At 39.4% G+C, this 18,032-nt stretch overlaps 1 protein-coding gene across 7 annotated transcripts in view; it reads left to right on the top strand.

The window, feature by feature from the left end:
- Positions 1-18,032, top strand: part of Ube2q2 (ubiquitin conjugating enzyme E2 Q2) — a 51,548-nt gene that overhangs the window by 30,191 nt on the left and 3,325 nt on the right. For 2 of the 7 annotated variants that reach the window (XM_020178039.2, XM_020178038.2), the window contains 7 exons: positions 51-135; positions 1,663-1,723; positions 2,792-2,882; positions 8,702-8,760; positions 14,041-14,089; positions 14,516-14,611; positions 17,850-17,916. In XM_020178039.2, coding sequence (XP_020033628.1) covers positions 51-135; positions 1,663-1,723; positions 2,792-2,882; positions 8,702-8,760; positions 14,041-14,089; positions 14,516-14,611; positions 17,850-17,916 — 508 coding nt within the window. Of the gene's footprint in view, positions 1-50; positions 136-1,662; positions 1,724-2,791; positions 2,883-8,701; positions 8,761-14,040; positions 14,090-14,515; positions 14,612-17,849; positions 17,923-18,032 lie in introns of those variants that run through there. The other 5 variants (XR_002213218.2, XR_012443994.1, XM_074061771.1 and 2 more) reach the window with 5 other exon arrangements.

Genomic DNA, 18,032 nt, shown 5'->3' with positions numbered 1-18,032 from the left:
TCAACTTCTGTCCTCAGTGGACTGTGTAAACAGCAAGCTTTGTGTTTCAGGGTGCCGTGTCTGGGTCAGTGCAAGCATCAGATAGGCTTATGAAAGAGCTCAGGGACATCTACAGATCGCAGAGCTACAAGACAGGTAAGGACTCTGGTCACCGCTGCTCTCCTCCCTCACAGAGTCCGCTCTCAGTAGAAAAGTGGAAGTGTTTGTTAACTTTATGTTAGTATGTAAAACTCCAGTTTAAGCAAGTTCCAAAAAACGTAGGCAGTAAAATGAGAAGTTTCTTTTGGTTTTAAACAGGAAATTGTTGACATAATTAATTATTTATTCACTTATTTTTTTACTTTTTCCTGATAGAGATTTAACTTCTGATTTTATCTCCTGGCAAAAGTATGAGCCGAATTGCTTTGTGAGCTTTTTTTTAGAAACAGCACAATCAGCTCTTACAGTAGGGGTAGTTATGTGGTTACTATTAAAATAGATGGACTTTTTTCCTTTTTTGCTATTTCATAGTTTGACTTAGTAGTGTTTTCACTTTGGAATATTGTGGAACCTCTAGCTAGAGGTAAACTTTTCTTGTATTAGAGTATTAAATAAAGGAAAAGAATAAGCCTTACCTGAAAAAGATAGCATTATGATACAGTCATGAATTCTGAGTGGTCAAATAAAAATTACTAGAATTGCATAAAAACAAAAAACAGACAAACAAGAATCCTGCTTCATACTGTGTAGGAGAAACCAAACTTGTTTCTTTATTATTACAAGTTTGGGTGTCCCAACAGTTTTTCATGTAAGAAGTCTAAAAGTTTATCTGTAAAAACCTAAACAGTTAAATATTTGAATAGTTTTAAAAATTTTAAATGTTAAGTAATCATTTAATTGTTCCAGTATTATTTACATTGGCAAAAGATTAATAACTGTGTTTCAGGCAGAATTCAATAAATTATGCATATCCATAAAATAAATTTCTATGGGGTTATTTAAAAGATGGACAATAGATTCATATATACTATAAAGAGAATAACAAAAGACAACAGATGCTCCAGAAAGCTTAAGATATAAAACAATGTATGTAGAAGGATTCCATTTTTCAGAAATATTTCTATGTTTTTAGAAGAAAAGTCTTAGGTACAAATGATTTGCATAATTTGTTTTTTTCTCTCAAAGTTAATAGTAAGCAGTTTCTAAATTCATTAAAGAATTCTCTTGGGGAGGGGGGCACAAACAATGTATACACATGTGAGTAAATAAAAATGATAAAAAATAATAAATAATGAGAAAGTTGTAAGTTTGTATTATGTGAATTCTCATATTCGCCATTTACATTTTGTCAATGAATAGCTTAACCTCCCCCCCCCAAAAAAAAAAACTCGATGAGTTTTGTTTTTGTTGTTATTGGTACTGGAGTTTGAATCAGGACCTCACACTTGCTAAGCCTTGGCACTGTGCCACTTGAGCCACTCCACCAGCCCTTGATGGCTTTAATTATCTGTTAAGGTTGTAAGATACTCAGCTCTAGTGGTAAGTTATCTATAATGTAGCTTAGATGTTTCATTTTATTAATAGCAAAATTTCTACCTTTTGTTGGCTAGTATATGTAATTACATCAGAGTAACAGTTCTCAGACCAAATGAAGAGTAACCAACATGCCCTGCATCTTTACAGGGATTTATTCAGTGGAACTCATAAATGACAGTTTATACGACTGGCACGTTAAACTACAGAAGTAAGTGGCTTTTTGATAATGACCTACTCTGCAATGTTAGTCAATGAAGTGGGCTTTCCTCTTAATTTATACTGCGGTGTTTACTTAGACCTTTAGACCTTATTTCTATACAAAGAGTTCTCTGACTGTTAAAAGGAGCTGTTTCTGAGGCTTAATAGCCAAAGTGAGAAAGAAGAAACACAGCAGGACAAAGTGTTCCAGGGAGTTGGTGAGACAATGACAACTTAGAAACAAAAGTGTATTTAATAATCTCAGACAGTCAGTTTATGTTTGAAATACTGGATTTGGGCAGAATCTGTATTTATAGAACAGTTGTTGACAAGTTTAGGTTTTTAAAAAGACATTTTTGGCAGTCCTGGGGTCTGAATTTGGGACCTTGCTCTTCCTAGGCAGGTGCTCTACCACTTGAACCGCACCCCAGCCCTTTGTGCTTTAGAGTTTTTTTGTATAAGGTCTGTATTTATGCCCAGCTGGCCTGGACTAAGACCATGCTTTTCATGTTTCCTGCATAGCTGGGGTGACAGACATGTGCCATCATGCACAGCTTTTATTGGTTGGGGGGGTCTCTTGAACTCTTTGCCTGAGCTGGCCTTGAGCCGTGATCCTCCTGATCTCTGCCTCTTGAGTAGTGAGGATTGCAGACGTGAGCCACTGCACCCAGTTCCAAATGTAGATTTTTATAGTGATTTGCTTTTTCATGGTTTTGTCAGTGGCAAATAACCCCTTGAACCTCTGAACCCCTTGGCTAATAATTGTAACTTTAGGAAAGCATATTACGTGCTTTTGAGCTAAGAAAATTGTGTACATATATATGATTGAGTTTCTTTCAAATGACTGCTAACTTCAAATCCCCTTAAGAACAGGTTTAGAGTGGTGTGATTCCTTTCTGCGTATCTGTTTCCAAGGAGTGAGAGGCTTTACTGACCTGTTTTTCCTGGCACGGTATAGAGAACAGCTTTAGAGCTTCTCTGTCTGAAATGCAGCCTGTGGGATCTGTTGTAGCTTTTGGACTGGTTAATTTTTGAGTTTAGTGAGAAAAACTCTCTAACTTTGTTTTGTTATTCTTAGGGTTGACCCTGATAGTCCTTTGCACAGTGATCTTCAGATCCTAAAAGAAAAAGAAGGCATAGAATATATTTTGCTTAACTTCTCTTTTAAGGTAAGAAAATAGTAATGGAATTACTGTTTGTGCCAGTTGCTTTGGAAAACAACTTGGTAAAGCCGATACTCATACCCTACAGCTCAGGCATTCTCTAGGCGTGCTAAGAAAAAAGCACTTAGACACACCAGGAGACGGGTTCCCGGCAGTGTTCCCGGCAGCATTGTCTGACAGCTCCAGCGAGAAAATACCTCAAATCCCAATAAAATGGAGAACTGTTGCATCTATAAAATGGAATTCAGCTGTGTGCAAGAGCATGGGTGACTCTTACATACAATGTCGAACAAAAGAAACCAGACCCAAACCTGTTTTCTACAACTCCACTTACTGCAGTTCACAGATAGGCAAAGTGAGCGCTGTGCCAGGCGTCCATTCTTAGTGGACATGGGGTAAAATCAGCCCAGGAGTGTAAAGTTCTTAGGTACTACCATGGTTTGAGGCAGAGGAGGTGAAATTAAGAAAAAAGGCTTCTTAGATGTGGAACAATGAAAAGAAAGCTAAGAAACACTGAAGTAAGAATTCATACCTGGGCAGCAAAACTATCAAGACAAAGCCATGCTTACCGCACAAGTTAGAGGAAGGAGTCCATCCGGGAGTCCATCTGGGAGCTGGGAGCTGGGAGCTGAGACAGCCATCTGTATGCTTCGTGGCTATGGCTGCAAACTTTTTTTTTTTTAATTTAATAGTAAAGGAGTTTGAACTCAGGACCTCCCCCCCAAAGCTATTCTTGCTTTGGTTTATTTTCCAGATAGGGGTCTTGCATTTTTTGCCCAGGGCTGGCCTCTTGGACAATGATCCTCCTCCTTAGTCTCCAGTGGAGCTGAGATTATAGACTTGCACCACCGTGCCCAGCTTGTTTTTTGAGATAGCGTCTCCATAACATTTTGCCTGGATTGGCCTCCAACTATAATCCTCCTATAATCACCTCCTGCAGTAGCTGAGATTACAGCCCTGAGCTACCATACCTGGATATTACTTTCTTGAAATAGCCCAAAAGTCAGTATTTTCTTTTAGTTTTGTTATTGTTGACACTATATTATAGTTACTGAGATTTCTTCCTAGAACATGAATCTGGTATGGATTTATTCAAGTTGCTAAGAACTTCTCAATTTTACTGATTTATATGGGGGCGCTGTGGCAAAACAAACTGAAAAACCAATAAACAAAATATTGAAAAAAACTGTTGAAGTGTATGCTCATATGCCCAATGCCAAGCTTAAGTAGAGCCTCATCAGTGCCTTGAAACCCCCTGGGGCCCCTCCCTGTCACTTCCTCCTTGGGTTTTTAAAGAAATGCAAAACCTTGGCTGGGAGGATTTGTGACTGCAGATTGTGTTTTCGTTGTTTTTTTCCTGAGAACTTTGGGGAGGAGACGACCTGGCTGAGATTCTACTGGATTTGTGTTTCTGACACCAGAAAGAAGGGCATTTTGTAGGGTTGTATATTTCTTAAGAGGCCTGGGAAGTATGTGACTGTCCTGTGGTAACTGACTGTAAACTGTATTGCCAAGTTGTTAGTGTTGGGATTTGCAGCCTTTGCAGCATAGTAGGCATGACTCAGAAGGAGCCACAGGAAGGAAGGGGCCCTTCTGTGCACGTGTGGCCTCTGATGTCCACAGTGAGGGCTCGAGAGTCAGGAGTGATAAGACCTTGAGTAGAACACAACGGAGTGAGGTGACCTGTCAGCAGCTTGGCGAACCTGTGTGCTGAGTTCTAGGGAAGTGCTTTCTGACATTGAGCACACATCTGAGTTGAGTGCAGAGCTTTATGTAGACAAACTTAGATTCATTTGGAGAAGAGATTCTGTTCCATGTCCGGAGATCCTGGGATAGCCAGTCAAATTGTGCATTTGGAGAGGAGAAGGAAGATTGGTGGTTTGTGGTAACTATTTGAAGTGCTAGGTATTGGGAGCAATAGTTTTATTTGTTTTTGATGAACAAGGGGCATACACCTAGAATAGTGAGACAAAATTGTAAGTGATTTATAACTGTTTTGTGCCATCTGGTGATACAGTCTTTCAAAAGTAGAATGTTTTCCACCTTAAGAATAGCTTAAGGTGTGTATGGTGGTTCACACCTGTAATTCCTGCTACTCAGGAAGCAGAGACAGGGGGATCCTCGTAATGAGACCCTATCTGAAAAGCAGACTAAAAGCAAAAAAGACTGAGGCATGGTTCAAGTGGTAGAGCAAGTCTCCAAGTTCAATTCTCAATAGTTAAAAAAAAAAACCCAAAACTAGAAGGCCAGGATCTCAAATTGGAAATCAGGTAACTTTATAAGGTCCTAGTAAAGCCGAGAGTCTATTTCTGAGTTTATGTACTAACTAAGGTTTAAACTCAAGCTTCCACTTAATAATCATCTCAACCTTTTTTGTTTGAAGAAACAAAACCTTTCTGTGTTTTGGCTGGAAAATGCTTTTATTTATTTATTTATTTATTTATTTATTATTTTGTTGGTTGCAGTAAGGTTTGAACTCAGGGCCTTGTGCTTGCTAGGCAGGTGCTCTACCACTTGAGCCACTCCACCAGCTGAAAAATTCCTGTGTGTTTCTGCAACATCTTGATTAGTCGAGTCTACAGTATAGCATTTATAGAGCAGGGTCCGGTCCCCCAGACCCTGATACAGAAAATTATTCTAAAGAACTTCTTAAAAATGATAATAGTTCTCAATTAAGAAGGTTTGTAGTCACTCATTTGGGAATCACAGATTTAAGGATATAAATAATAGAAGAGTCAATGAAGTTCTGCTTTTCATCCATGCCTTTCATTATGCTCTTAAATTATAGAGGGCAAACTGCTTTAGATTATACTGTCATTAAGTGGGTGTCTTCACTGTGTGGGTGGATTCCTTTTTCTGCCTTGGAGTAGAAAAGTGGAGATCCATTTTAGCCTGCTCGACAGGTGCTCTACCACTTGAGCCACTCCACCAGCTCAAGTTTTCCTCATCTTCCTCTCTTCCTGCATTTATTGTCTGATGATCTTGACCTTCCCCTGGTTCATGGGGATTGAACTGGAAAGGTGGTGGTGCCTGTTTCGCTAGGCAAGAGCTTTGCCACTTGGGCCATGGGCCCCAGTTCTTTCACTTTGTAGTCCTCTTATCTCTGCCTCCTGTGTTGCTGGGACCACAGGTGTATGCCTCCACACCTGCCTTGGTTTTTTTCTTTTCACTTGTTAGTGCATATTGCTTGTACAGTGTGAGGGCTTTCATTGTGATATTGCTACACTTGTATATATTTTGATCCTTGTCACCCTTTCTATTACTCTTTCATCCCCCCTCTCCCACCCCACCCCTTTAAAAAAATCTTTCTTGGAATTTAATAGGTTTCATTATGACTTTCAGGTCCTTATTCACTCTGTTTCCTCCCACCTCCCTCTGGTTCCTCTCCCCCAATAGTCCTCCATTTGTGCTCATGTCCGCATTTTTCTTTAGATCTAGCAATGTCTGTCTTCCTGAGTCTGGTGTAATTTAGCAGGATGATCTTCATTTACATCTGTTTTCCTGTAAATGACACAATTTTATTCTTTATGATTGAATAATAGTCCATACTTGCTTGTTTTTGAGGTAGGGTCTCGCTAACTTTTGCCCAGGCTCGCCTCAAACTGCAGTCCTCTTGTTTCCACTGCGGAGTAGCTGTCATCTTTGACTTTCAATTAGAGCAATTAGCCCATTATAGTTCATGTTACTGCTGATATTTGGGTTTCGATGTATCCACATTATAGGTGATTTTCTATTTATATTTCTTGCTCTATGCTCCTTTTTCTGTTTTTTGGGTTTTTTTTTTTTTTCTTTTATTCCCTTTCCCACCTCTGTTAGCGTGGTATTCTTGTTCTCTTACTTTTCCATCCTACCCTACAATTACAGTATATATCCTTGACTTGTCAAAATCAATATAAACTCATCAGTTTAGTTTACCTTGTCAGTTTTTTTTTTTTAATACTTACACACAACAGAAATTTATTTATTTATTTATTTATTGCAGTACTGGGCTTTGAACTCAGGACCTCACAATTGGTAGGCAGCTGCTCTATCACTTGAGCCACTCCACCAGCCCTACCTTGTCAGTTTAGGACCTCAGTACTCTGAGTTTGTGTTCTCCCTCCCAGGTGTGCTGCTGTTGTCACGTGTTTATGTTCTGCACTTAGCTCAATACTTCTTAAGTGATCAGTACTCACTATGACCTACCTTAGTATTCTCTATTTTCATGTTTCTTCTTCCTTGCTTTTGTGTTGGATTGTCTTTGTCTTATCTGAAAATACTCCCCCCCCATCCCCCTCAGTACTGGGGTTTGAATTCAGGGCCTTGTGCGTACTCTACAAGATGAGCTGCAGCACCAGCCCAAAAATCTTCCTGAGTATTGTTTTTAGTGTGGGTCTGCAGAAAGGAAAGTGTCTTATTTTATTGCCACCGTCCCCCTTTTCTCTTTGATACAGGGTCCAGTTCTGTAGGCCAGACTAGCTACAGAAACTCATGCTCCTCCTGCCTCTACCTCCCGAGTTCTGGGATTACAGGTCTGAACCACCTGGCCTGCCTTTGTTTGCAATTTTGAAGAATGTTGCATTGAGTGTAGATTTCTACACAGACAGTTCCTTTCTCAGACATTGAAGATTACATCGTCTTTATTATAGCTCCTAGGCTGACGTGCTTTTGTAAGAGCTAAATCTCTCAAAGTCTTTGAAAAATTCCCATCTAGGTCTTTGTCCCATTCTCTCTTCTAGGACTCAGTGTGTGTGCGTAAATGAGTAGAGTACCTTTTTCAGTACATTACCTTGCAACTTGTTACTTTCTGTAACAGGGGTTAGGGAGACACCTAACCCTCTTCTGCCTTTTCTACCTCTTCTACCTTTTTGTCTCCTAGCTTCATTCCAGATGTTTCTGATCTACTTTCCAGTTTACTGAGTCTTTTCTCCTAAGTTTCATCCATTTAACTTGTTAATTTCAGTTATCTCTAAATCTCAGAATTTCCATATGGTTCACTTTTATAATCTGTAGTTCTCTGCCAGGTTTTCTCATCTTTTCTTTCCTTGCAAAACTCAGCAGTTGTTTTAAAATGTGTCTGCTAGCTCCTCACTTGGTCTCTTGGTGCTTTTGTCTATTGTTTGCCTCTTTCTGATTGTGTCACTGGTTATTTTTAGTACAGATATCATGTATGAAAAATCGCAGAGAAAATTTAAAGCCTTGGATGACATTCCTCTCCACAGGGGTTTCCATTTGCCCGTCAGGGACCTGGCCAGCAGCAACCCAGGCTGGCCTAATTGCATCAGGGGTTGAGGTCATTGGAAGTTTGGACTGGGTTCCCTGTCACTCCCGATACTTTGCAGTCTGTCCTGCAGGTCCCAACTTAAGGTTGCCTCTCCTGTGGACTCTGAACTCCAGTTTTTGTCTCCCTAACCCTGAGTCTGAGTTCTATTCAGTCTGGTAGGCTCTTACCATTCTCTTCTATATTAGAGGAAAATCCAAGGGAAACAAGGCCCAGTCGTCCAGTGGCTTTTAGCTCTGTAATTGTTACATTTTATTTGCCAGAAGATTGATGTTAAATTACCTAGGGAATAATTATTGAAGGATTGCTTACATAGTTTCATTACAAGTAAAGCCACTGGAATATATTCACAAGTTTACCAAAACATTGTTCTGTTTGGGCCTGATCCTCATTTGTATTTGCTTTGGTTTTTGTTTCATCTTATTTTTTGGTACTAATTTTACTTTCATGATCCCTCATTATCAGATAATAAATAATAATACAGTCCTCATAGATTATTTTAAAATACTCTAAATAATGTAATATTAAGATGTTCTTACAATTAATTAAACGTATGATTTTTTAGGATAACTTTCCATTTGATCCTCCATTTGTTCGAGTGGTGTTACCTGTTCTCTCAGGAGGGTAAGTTTAAAATGACTACTTTTGGTTTTTTTGATACTGTGCCTCAGAATCATTTGGAGAGCTAGTTAATGCTAAAAGGGCTGATTGCTAGAACTCTATCCCAGATTTCTACCCCAGGTCCAGGTGGGCCTAAGGTGTTCTCAAAGGAAGCTGGTGCTGCTGGTTTGGGGCCCATATTCAGAACCCTTGGCACAAATCGTTAAGTTGTTGATAGGTAGTTTTTAATGGTTCCTATTTATATATATTTGTCTTTAAAAACCTGAGTGTTTAGTAGGGAGTGTTGGTGCACAACTGTAATCCCAGCACTTGGGAGACAGAGGCATTGAGGATCGTGAGTTGGAGACCAGCCTGGGTTATATATGTAGCAAAATTCTGTCTCCAAAAACAAAGAAAAGTTTTTCAAATATGAATTGTGATTGAGTATTTCAAAAGGGACTCCCACATGCCGGTGGTGTTAGTAGTCACAGGAAGTCCCATGAGCCTGTGGAGCTGGCTGTTCGTTCTGAAGTAGTAATTGTAGTTTGGTAAATCAAGTGCCATATAGCTCCACTAATTTTTTTCTTGTTTGTTTTTTGGTACTGGGGTTTGAACTCAGGGCCTCGTGCTTGCTATCCAGGCGCTCTACCACTTGAGCCACTCCACCAGCCCTGTACTGAATTTTGTATTGCTGCTGCTTTTTTGTGATAGAAGTATTATGGAGGATGTGGAAAGATCATGTTAGTTAGAAAATGTTATGTAGACTCCAAAATAGGAGCAATAAAAATGATTTGAGTCTACCTTGTGAGATAATCTATATTATAGTGATTAAAAATCTAAACATAGCCAGTCCTTAAATTAGATCATTTCTGTGTTTGAGATAGTAACAGTTACATTTAGGTTAAAAGACTTCAGATCTTTCTCAGAAGTGGTCTGCTTAGTTTTTAGTTCTTTGCTTTTCATGCGTGCTTCTGTGTTTTGGAGGGTCAAATTCTGTTAAGAACTGTTTCTCAGTGTAGTCAGAATATGTGTTAATTGGTGTGGATAGTGTAGAACAGTCACTAGATGTGTCTGTAATGCTCAGGTAAACAAAAGTGTGTGGCTCTTCTTTATAAGTCCGTGTTTATGGATTCACTCAGCTCATTCTGATATCTACAGCAGTCAAATAAGAGTTCATTTAGGCAGGTGCCAGTGGCTCACACTTTTAATCCTAGCTACTCAGGAGGCAGAGATCAGGAGGATCAAGGTTCAAAGCCAGCCTGGGCAAACAGTTGGTGAGAGACCCTATTTTGAAAATACACAACACAAAAAAAGGACTGGTGGAGTGCTTCAAGTGGTAAAGCACCTGCCTAGAAAGTGTGAGGCCCTGAGTTTGAACCCCAGTACGGCCAAAAAAAAAAAAAAAAAGGAGCCAATACCTGCAGTCTAATCCTTTGTCATATCTCCCAGAATGTTCTGTGAGCACTCGTACATGGTGTATTAATAGGTATTTGTTTGGAAAGGGTTCGGGGAGACCAGGCTCACAATATTCTTTCCCAAGGGACTTCTTGACACCTTAATGTGACTTTCCTAGAAGAAACTAAATGGCTTTTCCCAAATCTACTTAATAATTCTTTTCCTCTATGGCACCTAAGGATGGTGTCCTCTTTGCCCTTTGGGAAATGCAGCTCTGTTAGAAATTCACAGTTCCAAGTGACTTCCAGGTGTTTCCTGCCACAGACCAAGAAAAGCTGAAGAACCACAGGGAGGTCGGTTCTTTCTGTTTTTGGCAGTACTAGGGTTTGAACTCAGGGCCTCGAACTTGCTAGGTAGGTGTTACTCTGCCAGCTTGGGAGGCTGGTTCTTTTTGACAAGCTGCTCCACTGTTATGATGTGTGGAGGTCACAGGTTAATTGAACAAAGATGCTTAGGATTGTGTAAAGTTGCATTTTGTTACTTTAAAGCTCCCCTAGATTGTTTTGGATTAGGAAATAAAAGTGTTTTTCCTGCCATAAAGCCTTACAATCGATTTTAGAAGCAGAATATTAGGTAACCCAGCCAGTTATTTACATATACAAGATGAACATAGGATAGAAAAATGATGAATTTCCACTTTTGTGTCCATGCTCACACCTCCAACCCTTTTCTAGCCAAGATGTTGTTTTTCAGAGCTCAGATAGTGCTGACATAGCAAGCTGTACTTGCGCGGCATCATGGGTTGGGTTTTCTTTCCTCTGGTGAACAAACTTGACTATGGCTACTGGATTCCTCTATTGTTAACTGCTTCAGGAAGAGGGAAGGAATAATAGTAAAGAAAATGCTTTTGAAAGTTGAATCTCCTGACAGTGGATGAGGCCCCAAGACAAACTGTGTGTACAAAGGCTGGTGGGAGGATGTGACACTAGTTGAAAGCCCAGGCTGCTGTGTCAGAGAGAAGTGATCAGAGCTTAAATGGCACAGTAATAAGGCAATGGAAAGAGGCAGAATCGAAACCACTCAGTTTTCATAGGCAACTTGTAAGCAAAGAGGAGGAATTCCTGGCTGATTGAAGCCAAGCTAAAAATTTGAAATATTGAGAAAACACAGAATTTGCAGTCAAAGTCAGGGTAAAGCCTAAACACTGTGTGATTCTGGGTAGATTACTGAACAGTTTTTATTCCATATGTTTATATCTTGCATCCTCTGTCTACTACCCTATTTCTCTAGTTCCTGTCATAGTCAGACTTTTTAATAAAATAATGGTTTCATTGTGAATGCAATTCACATATCTGAAAACTCATTCTCTGCAAGTATGCAATTCAGTGGTTTTTGTATATTCGAGTTGTACAACAAGTATACCATCTAACTTCAGATCATTTTCATCAACCGAAAAAGAAACCTGTACCCATTAGCGGTCACTCCCATGCCCTCTCTTTCCACCACTGACCCTGGTAACCGATGATCTACATTGTTTCTGTAGGTATGTTTGTCCTGGACATTTCATTAAATAGAATCATACAAAATGTGGCCTCTTGTGACTGGATTCTTTGAAAATAATTAGAAGTTGAATGCCTGAAGAGGTTAGCTTAGGATAGTATTTGCTACAAAACTTGAGCAACTGAAAATACTATTTTGCCCAAGTATGTGCCTTTTTTCAGATGTCCTTAAACTATCTCAGTATTAAGCAGGACCCCTTGTTTGCTCAGGACAGTAAGAGTTTGGAACACATAATGATAAAATATAATCAAATACAAAAATAGAATTTACCAGTTCTCGTAGGTATAAATATAGCTGGTAATGTCCAGTAAGGAAACTTTTCCTTCTGTCACTTCTGTCCTGTGCTTAGGCATCCAGCAAACCTTTGTGTTGCTGTCGTGCACTTGTACAAAAGCACTCTTTGTGGTCTACAGATGGGTCACATGACGTGACTCTGTACCCCTCAAAGGAAGAGTGGGCACTAAGAGGAAAGGTGGAGGTTGGCTAATGGCACCCATACCTCCTTGCCCTAAAACAGGTTTCTATCTGTGCATTTCTAATGTAGACATCAAAGATGATGTGAGCTCATTAGCAGATGAACTGAGGTTTTCAAATTCTTCTAAATCAGCAAGTGTGCATTATGTACAAGATCTTTACTTTTTTATTCTCTTTTCTTTTGGCCGTACTGGGTTTGAATTCAGGGCCTCCTTTTTACTAGGCAGAGTCTCTACCACTTGAGTCCTGCCCCCAACCTCTTCTTGCTTTAGTTATTTATTGGGTAGCGTCTTGCACTTTTGCCTGGGGTCTGTCTTGTACTGATCTCCTACCCACAGAGATGGGATGGCTGCCCACAAAGGTGGGATAACTGACATGACCCGCCATGCCTGGGCTTGTTGGTGGAGATGGTGTCTCATTAACTGTTTTGTTTAGGCTGGCCTGGAAACACGGTTCTCCTGACCTCTGCCTCCTGAGTAGCTGGGATTATAGCCGTGAGCTACATGCCGTCTTAGCTCAGTGGGAAATACAGAGAATTGGGGAGTTTATGTTTTAGGAAAACAAGAATAGACAGTATTTTTTTTTGAATCCTATGATTCTCCGCCCAAGTTTTAATTTTAATTTTTTTTATTGCAGTATTAGGATTTGAAACTCAAGGTCTTATGCTTGCTAGGCAGGCACTCTACCACTTGAGCCACTCCACCACCCCTGTTTTGTGTTGGGTATTTTTAAGGTAGGATCTGGTGAAGTATTTGCCCAGACTGGCCTCAAACTATGATCCTCCTGATCCCTACTTCCTGAGAAGCTAGGATTACAGGTGTGAGCCACCAGCACCAGGCCCGAATTTAATTTTTTGGAGTACTTTTCTTTCAGATACTCTTTTCCTCCCATTAAACTTTAACCTTGAAAGGTCCCAGGCTTGGAAGAATAGGAGAAATACCTGCCTGAATTCTTTAGCATAGGAGAGCTGCAGATACTTTTCCCCATCTTATTATTAAATGAACAGCTGCTGGCAATGTTCATGGTCGGCAATAGAACTTTCTAGTCTCCCTACCTACTTCTCCACAGTCAGGTGGTTAGTCAAGATGGCAGATTTCAGGTGAGTTGGGAAACATGGCAGTGGAAGAAGGCACCGGCAAAGGAAAGGCAAAAGACACAGGGGAAGCCCTGCCAGAGGACAAAGTGGTTTGTGGTAGGCGCAGTTCAAAGACTGGGTCAGTGGTCTTGGGTATTTTCAAGACCAAAATTACAATTCCCTTGATTATTGTTTTTAGGCATGATGTTTAATATATTTTGAAGTTTAATGTAACATTAAGGGAGGAAAGAAGTTATTTTGTTTGAGAAAGGGTGAAAAGGTTGAATCTTGATCTTAATAATTTCTTACAGGGAAATAGATTTCAGAGAGTCCCAGAAATTCTTTGGTTCAGAGAATGGTTCTCAGGCCTAGGAAGCAAGCCTGTTGTGGAGATGGGCTCCATGGTCAGAACCATTTGAGTCTCACAACAGAATCACTAAAACCACATAAGCCATGAGATGCCATGCAGCTGTCCCCTTTAGGGCTGGGTAAAGTCAGTGCCTTTGTGAGAGGCACAACTCTCTGCCTTGTGACTTAAGTGATGGAGGAGTTCTAGGTGCAAGAACACTCAGACATCAGTTAAGGAAACTGATTCTCCCATTGTGGAATGATGAAGGCTGAAAGTATTCTGTTAGTCAGAACCATTATTTTTTAAATCATCCACAGTGTTGTGTTCTCAACAACTGTCTTCATTTGTGTTATCTTTTAATGTCGTGTGCATACTTTCTTAGTGATGATACTTTAAATCGATTCAGAAGGAATTTTGAGATGTAGAGAATTCTGTGATTCCTTTTTTTAAGGTATGTGTTGGGTGGAGGAGCATTATGTATGGAACTTCTCACAAAACAGGTAACTATTTTCTTGTGGTACTCGATTCTCAGCCGCAAATATTTTAATATGTAAATTAGGTTCTAAGTAGAAAAGTTCTTATGTGTAGCAGCTTATGCCTTACTTTTTTTGTTTTAATAGCACCTACTTTTCATAATGAAAAAGCTACTTAAAGTAAACCAGTAAAATAACATTGTATGAGGTGCTGAATCCATGCTAGAGTAACACTGAGAATGGTGTTCATTTAAGGCTACAATTTGCTCTATATGCACGTGGACAGAGGAGTGTTTTGGTTTTGTGGGATTCTGGATGTGGTGTGTTTACCCTTCCACCATGAACTTGTTGACACCAATTGGCTGTTGTGTCCCACACACCATTTTGTTAGTGCTTCTGAGTGGGGATGTGAGAATACCACTGTGTTTCAGAGACATTTTCTTCTTTCTGTAGGGCTGGAGCAGTGCCTACTCAATAGAGTCAGTCATCATGCAAATAAATGCCACCCTAGTCAAAGGCAAAGCCAGAGTGCAGTTTGGAGCAAATAAGGTACTTTTGTGAAGCATTTGACATAAATTCCAAGACACATTCCACATTGCATTGTGTATACAAAGCTTCTTCCTGTCTTAATTCTTTTTGATACAATTTATTTCTTTTTCATTTGAATTTTTTTTTTGTATTGGGGTTTGAACTCTGGACCTCATGCTTGCTTGGCAGCTGCTTTATTACTTGAGCCAGTCCACCAGTCCTCTTTTGTGTTGGGTGTTCTTGAGATAGCATCTCATGAACTGTTTGCTCAGGCTGGCTTTGAACTGTGAGTCTCCTGATCTTTGCCTCCTGAGTAGCTGGGATTATAGGTGTGAGCCACTGACCATGGGGTTAGGTTTGTTTCCCTATTAGAAAAGTAAGCTATAGAAAACACAGAAGCTTAAGAAAATTAAGATATTCAATAATCAGTTATTTAGTATCTGTTCTTTTAATCTGTTATGTTTTGGGATAATACTTTTAACTGTTCTAGAGTTGTGCTTTACACTGGAACAGGTTACTAGTTTGTATAAAACTCAAGGGAAACTCCCACTAGTGTTCACTAATCATGTTTAACTAGCATGTCCTGATGGTAGATGCACTTACATTGTTACTGTTCAAGTGTGACTAGAGAACAACTTAAGTAGCAGAACCTAAAGTTGGTTTTTTTTTTTCTTTCTTTTTTTTTTTGATGGTATTGGGGTTTGAACTTAGGGCTCTGGTGCTTCATAGGCAAGAGCTCTAACTACTTGAGTCATGGCCACCCATCCTTGTTTGCCTTAGTTATTTTTCAGATAGTCTTCTAGATTTGCCCTGGCTGGCCTCAGACCACCATCCTCTTATTTTGGGCCTCCCGCCTAGCTGGAATCAACAGGCATGTACCACCACACCCAACTTGTTGGTTGAAATGGGGTCTTGCTAGTTTTTTGCCAAGGCTGGCCCAAACTGTGATCCTCCCAATCTCTACCTCCCAAGTATCTGGGATTACAGGTATAAACTACTGTATCTGGCCTTTCTTAAAAAGATTTCTTGAGACAGGATCTTGCTCTGTAGCCAAGGCTGGCCTCAAACTCAATATCCTCTGCCTCCACTTCCTGAGTGCTGAGATTATAGGCGTGCATCACCACAACCAGCTATTTTTAATTTTTTTATTATAAAATATATGTTTCCTAAATGCAGAGCTTCTAAAGTAGGTAAACAAAGGTGTTTATAATTTGAGTATCTAGGAATACACCCCATTGCTAATAGTATTTCTAGTCTTTCCAATATCTTCTTCCTAATATCTACTTATATATAAAACTTGATGTTAATTTTTAACTATTAAAAAACAGCATTCTTTTCTTTTAAGAGAGAAAATATGAAGGACTTAGACCAGTGAGCTTTTTAAATAATTGAAATTTTGCCAGGACATTGTGCAAACTTACTTTCTGGGCTTCTAAATGTGTATCTGAAATACAGTTAGACATTGTTGTTAACATACTTCACGCAAATAGTTCATGCACTGCTTACAGATGGAGTGCTTTCTGTAAATGCACATAGTTAGAAAGTTTTGTTGTTAGCAAACATAGAGTGTGCTTACAGTTAACTAAGACGGCTGTGATGACTCTAATCGATGGAATCTTTTGGGACACCATCCTGTGTGCTGACTGCAGTATTGTGATGGGGGTACATGACTGTATGTCTTAGACGGTGAATATAGTGACTCATTAGCATGGCACCTCACTCTTCCCTTTTTTTTCTCTGTATTAAGAAATATTTTGTCAGCCAGGAAAGTAGATATGTTGCATCTGAGCCTCGCCTTATTGGATTCTAAACTGCAGGGAATATGGTCTCAATGTTAACTTTAGGAATGCTCAGAAAAACCCAAAGAGCTCCTGGCACTAGCAGCTTACACCCCTAAATCCTACTCATGGGGCAGTGGATCAAGGCCAGCCCAAGCAAAAATTCACAAGACCCTATCTCAACACAAAACCCTATCTCAAACACCCAACACAAAACAGGGCTGGTGGAGTGGCTGAAGTGGTAGAGCGCCTGCCTAGCAAGTGTGAGGCCCTGAGTTCAAACCCCAGTACTGCCAAAACAAAACAAAACAAAAAAAACCTCAACCAAACCAAAAAAAACAAAACCTAAAAAACTAAATGGTGTTAAAGGGTGTGTGTGTATGTGAGAGAGAGAGAGAAAGAGAGAAGGAGGGAGAGGGAGGGAGGGAGATGGGGGTATATTATATAGCATATTATTATATGCTTAGTTATATAAGCATAGAATATCTCTGGAAGCGTATTCAAGAAGTCATGAATTGTTTAGCTGCTTCAGCCCCTTCCCTCCCCGCCCCGCCACACACCAAGCTAGAATGACCACTTCCTTTGGCTGTGAGGTTGTTAAAGGAAGTGCTCCTAATTTCCTCACTAGTTACAGTCCTCCAAGGAACCAAAATGCATCTTAATCTAGTTCCGTTTTCTTTTGGAATGATTGATAAAACTGGAGATAATGATTTCCAATTTGCTTTTTAAGGTTCTTATTTTCTCTTAAATACGTATCACTTTAGGTTTGAGGTATGTATTTGAGCCTGATATAAGCGCTTTTGAAATACTAGAGAGGACTTCAAATTGTTTTGTGCTCTTTGAATTTCATTTTGCTGGACACTGTCCACTATTGGTTCAAAGTAAGTGAATGAGTTTGCCTCCTGAAAATCTGAATATAATGATGTAAGTGAACATAAGTACTGGAAAACAGAAGATTCTGTGTTTTTTTACCAAAAGAGGGTTATCCTTTAGTGATGGCTTGATGCCATTTGTGGGTATTCTTTAGATTTCTAACTCAAATACCATTCACATACTATCGTGCTTGAAGTTTAGTGTTTTCTTATCTGAAAGTTAATATTTTTTAGTACATCTTCTTGAATATACGCTAATGAGGAAGAGTTGGGTTTAACTCATGTCTAAATAAGTACACTTTAACTTGCTCCATCTGTAAGAAGATGGCTCGGGAACTATAAAGTTTGTACTTGTCCAATGGTAGGAAGACTTGTAAAGATGAACGATGAAGCATGTAGATTTTTATTGAAGTACACTCTTGCTTTTGTTATTCTTATAAAATTGGGGAGAAAAATGAAATGAGAAATGAGGGTATTAGATTAGAACTGTTTCAGAAGTGGAAATCGTTTTCTGTGTTCTTTTAAGCACAGCTGTGATGCATCCATAAATTTATAGTAACAATTTTTATCTACTTACAGTTTTTTTCAAAGTGTGTAATTCTCTTTCAGAATCAATATAATCTAGCAAGAGCCCAGCAGTCCTATAATTCCATTGTACAGATACATGAAAAAAATGGTATGTCTAATTCACTATTTGTCACTTATGAAGTTTGATGTTTACATACTGATATTTATCCTGGTTTCTTTTTCATTGCTTTAATTTGTTATCAGGTACTGTTACCACAGTGAAAG

Source organism: Castor canadensis, chromosome 19, assembly GCF_047511655.1.
Source record: "Castor canadensis chromosome 19, mCasCan1.hap1v2, whole genome shotgun sequence".
Taxonomy (NCBI): Eukaryota; Metazoa; Chordata; class Mammalia; order Rodentia; family Castoridae; genus Castor; species Castor canadensis.
This window is presented reverse-complemented; position numbering and strand designations above follow the sequence as displayed.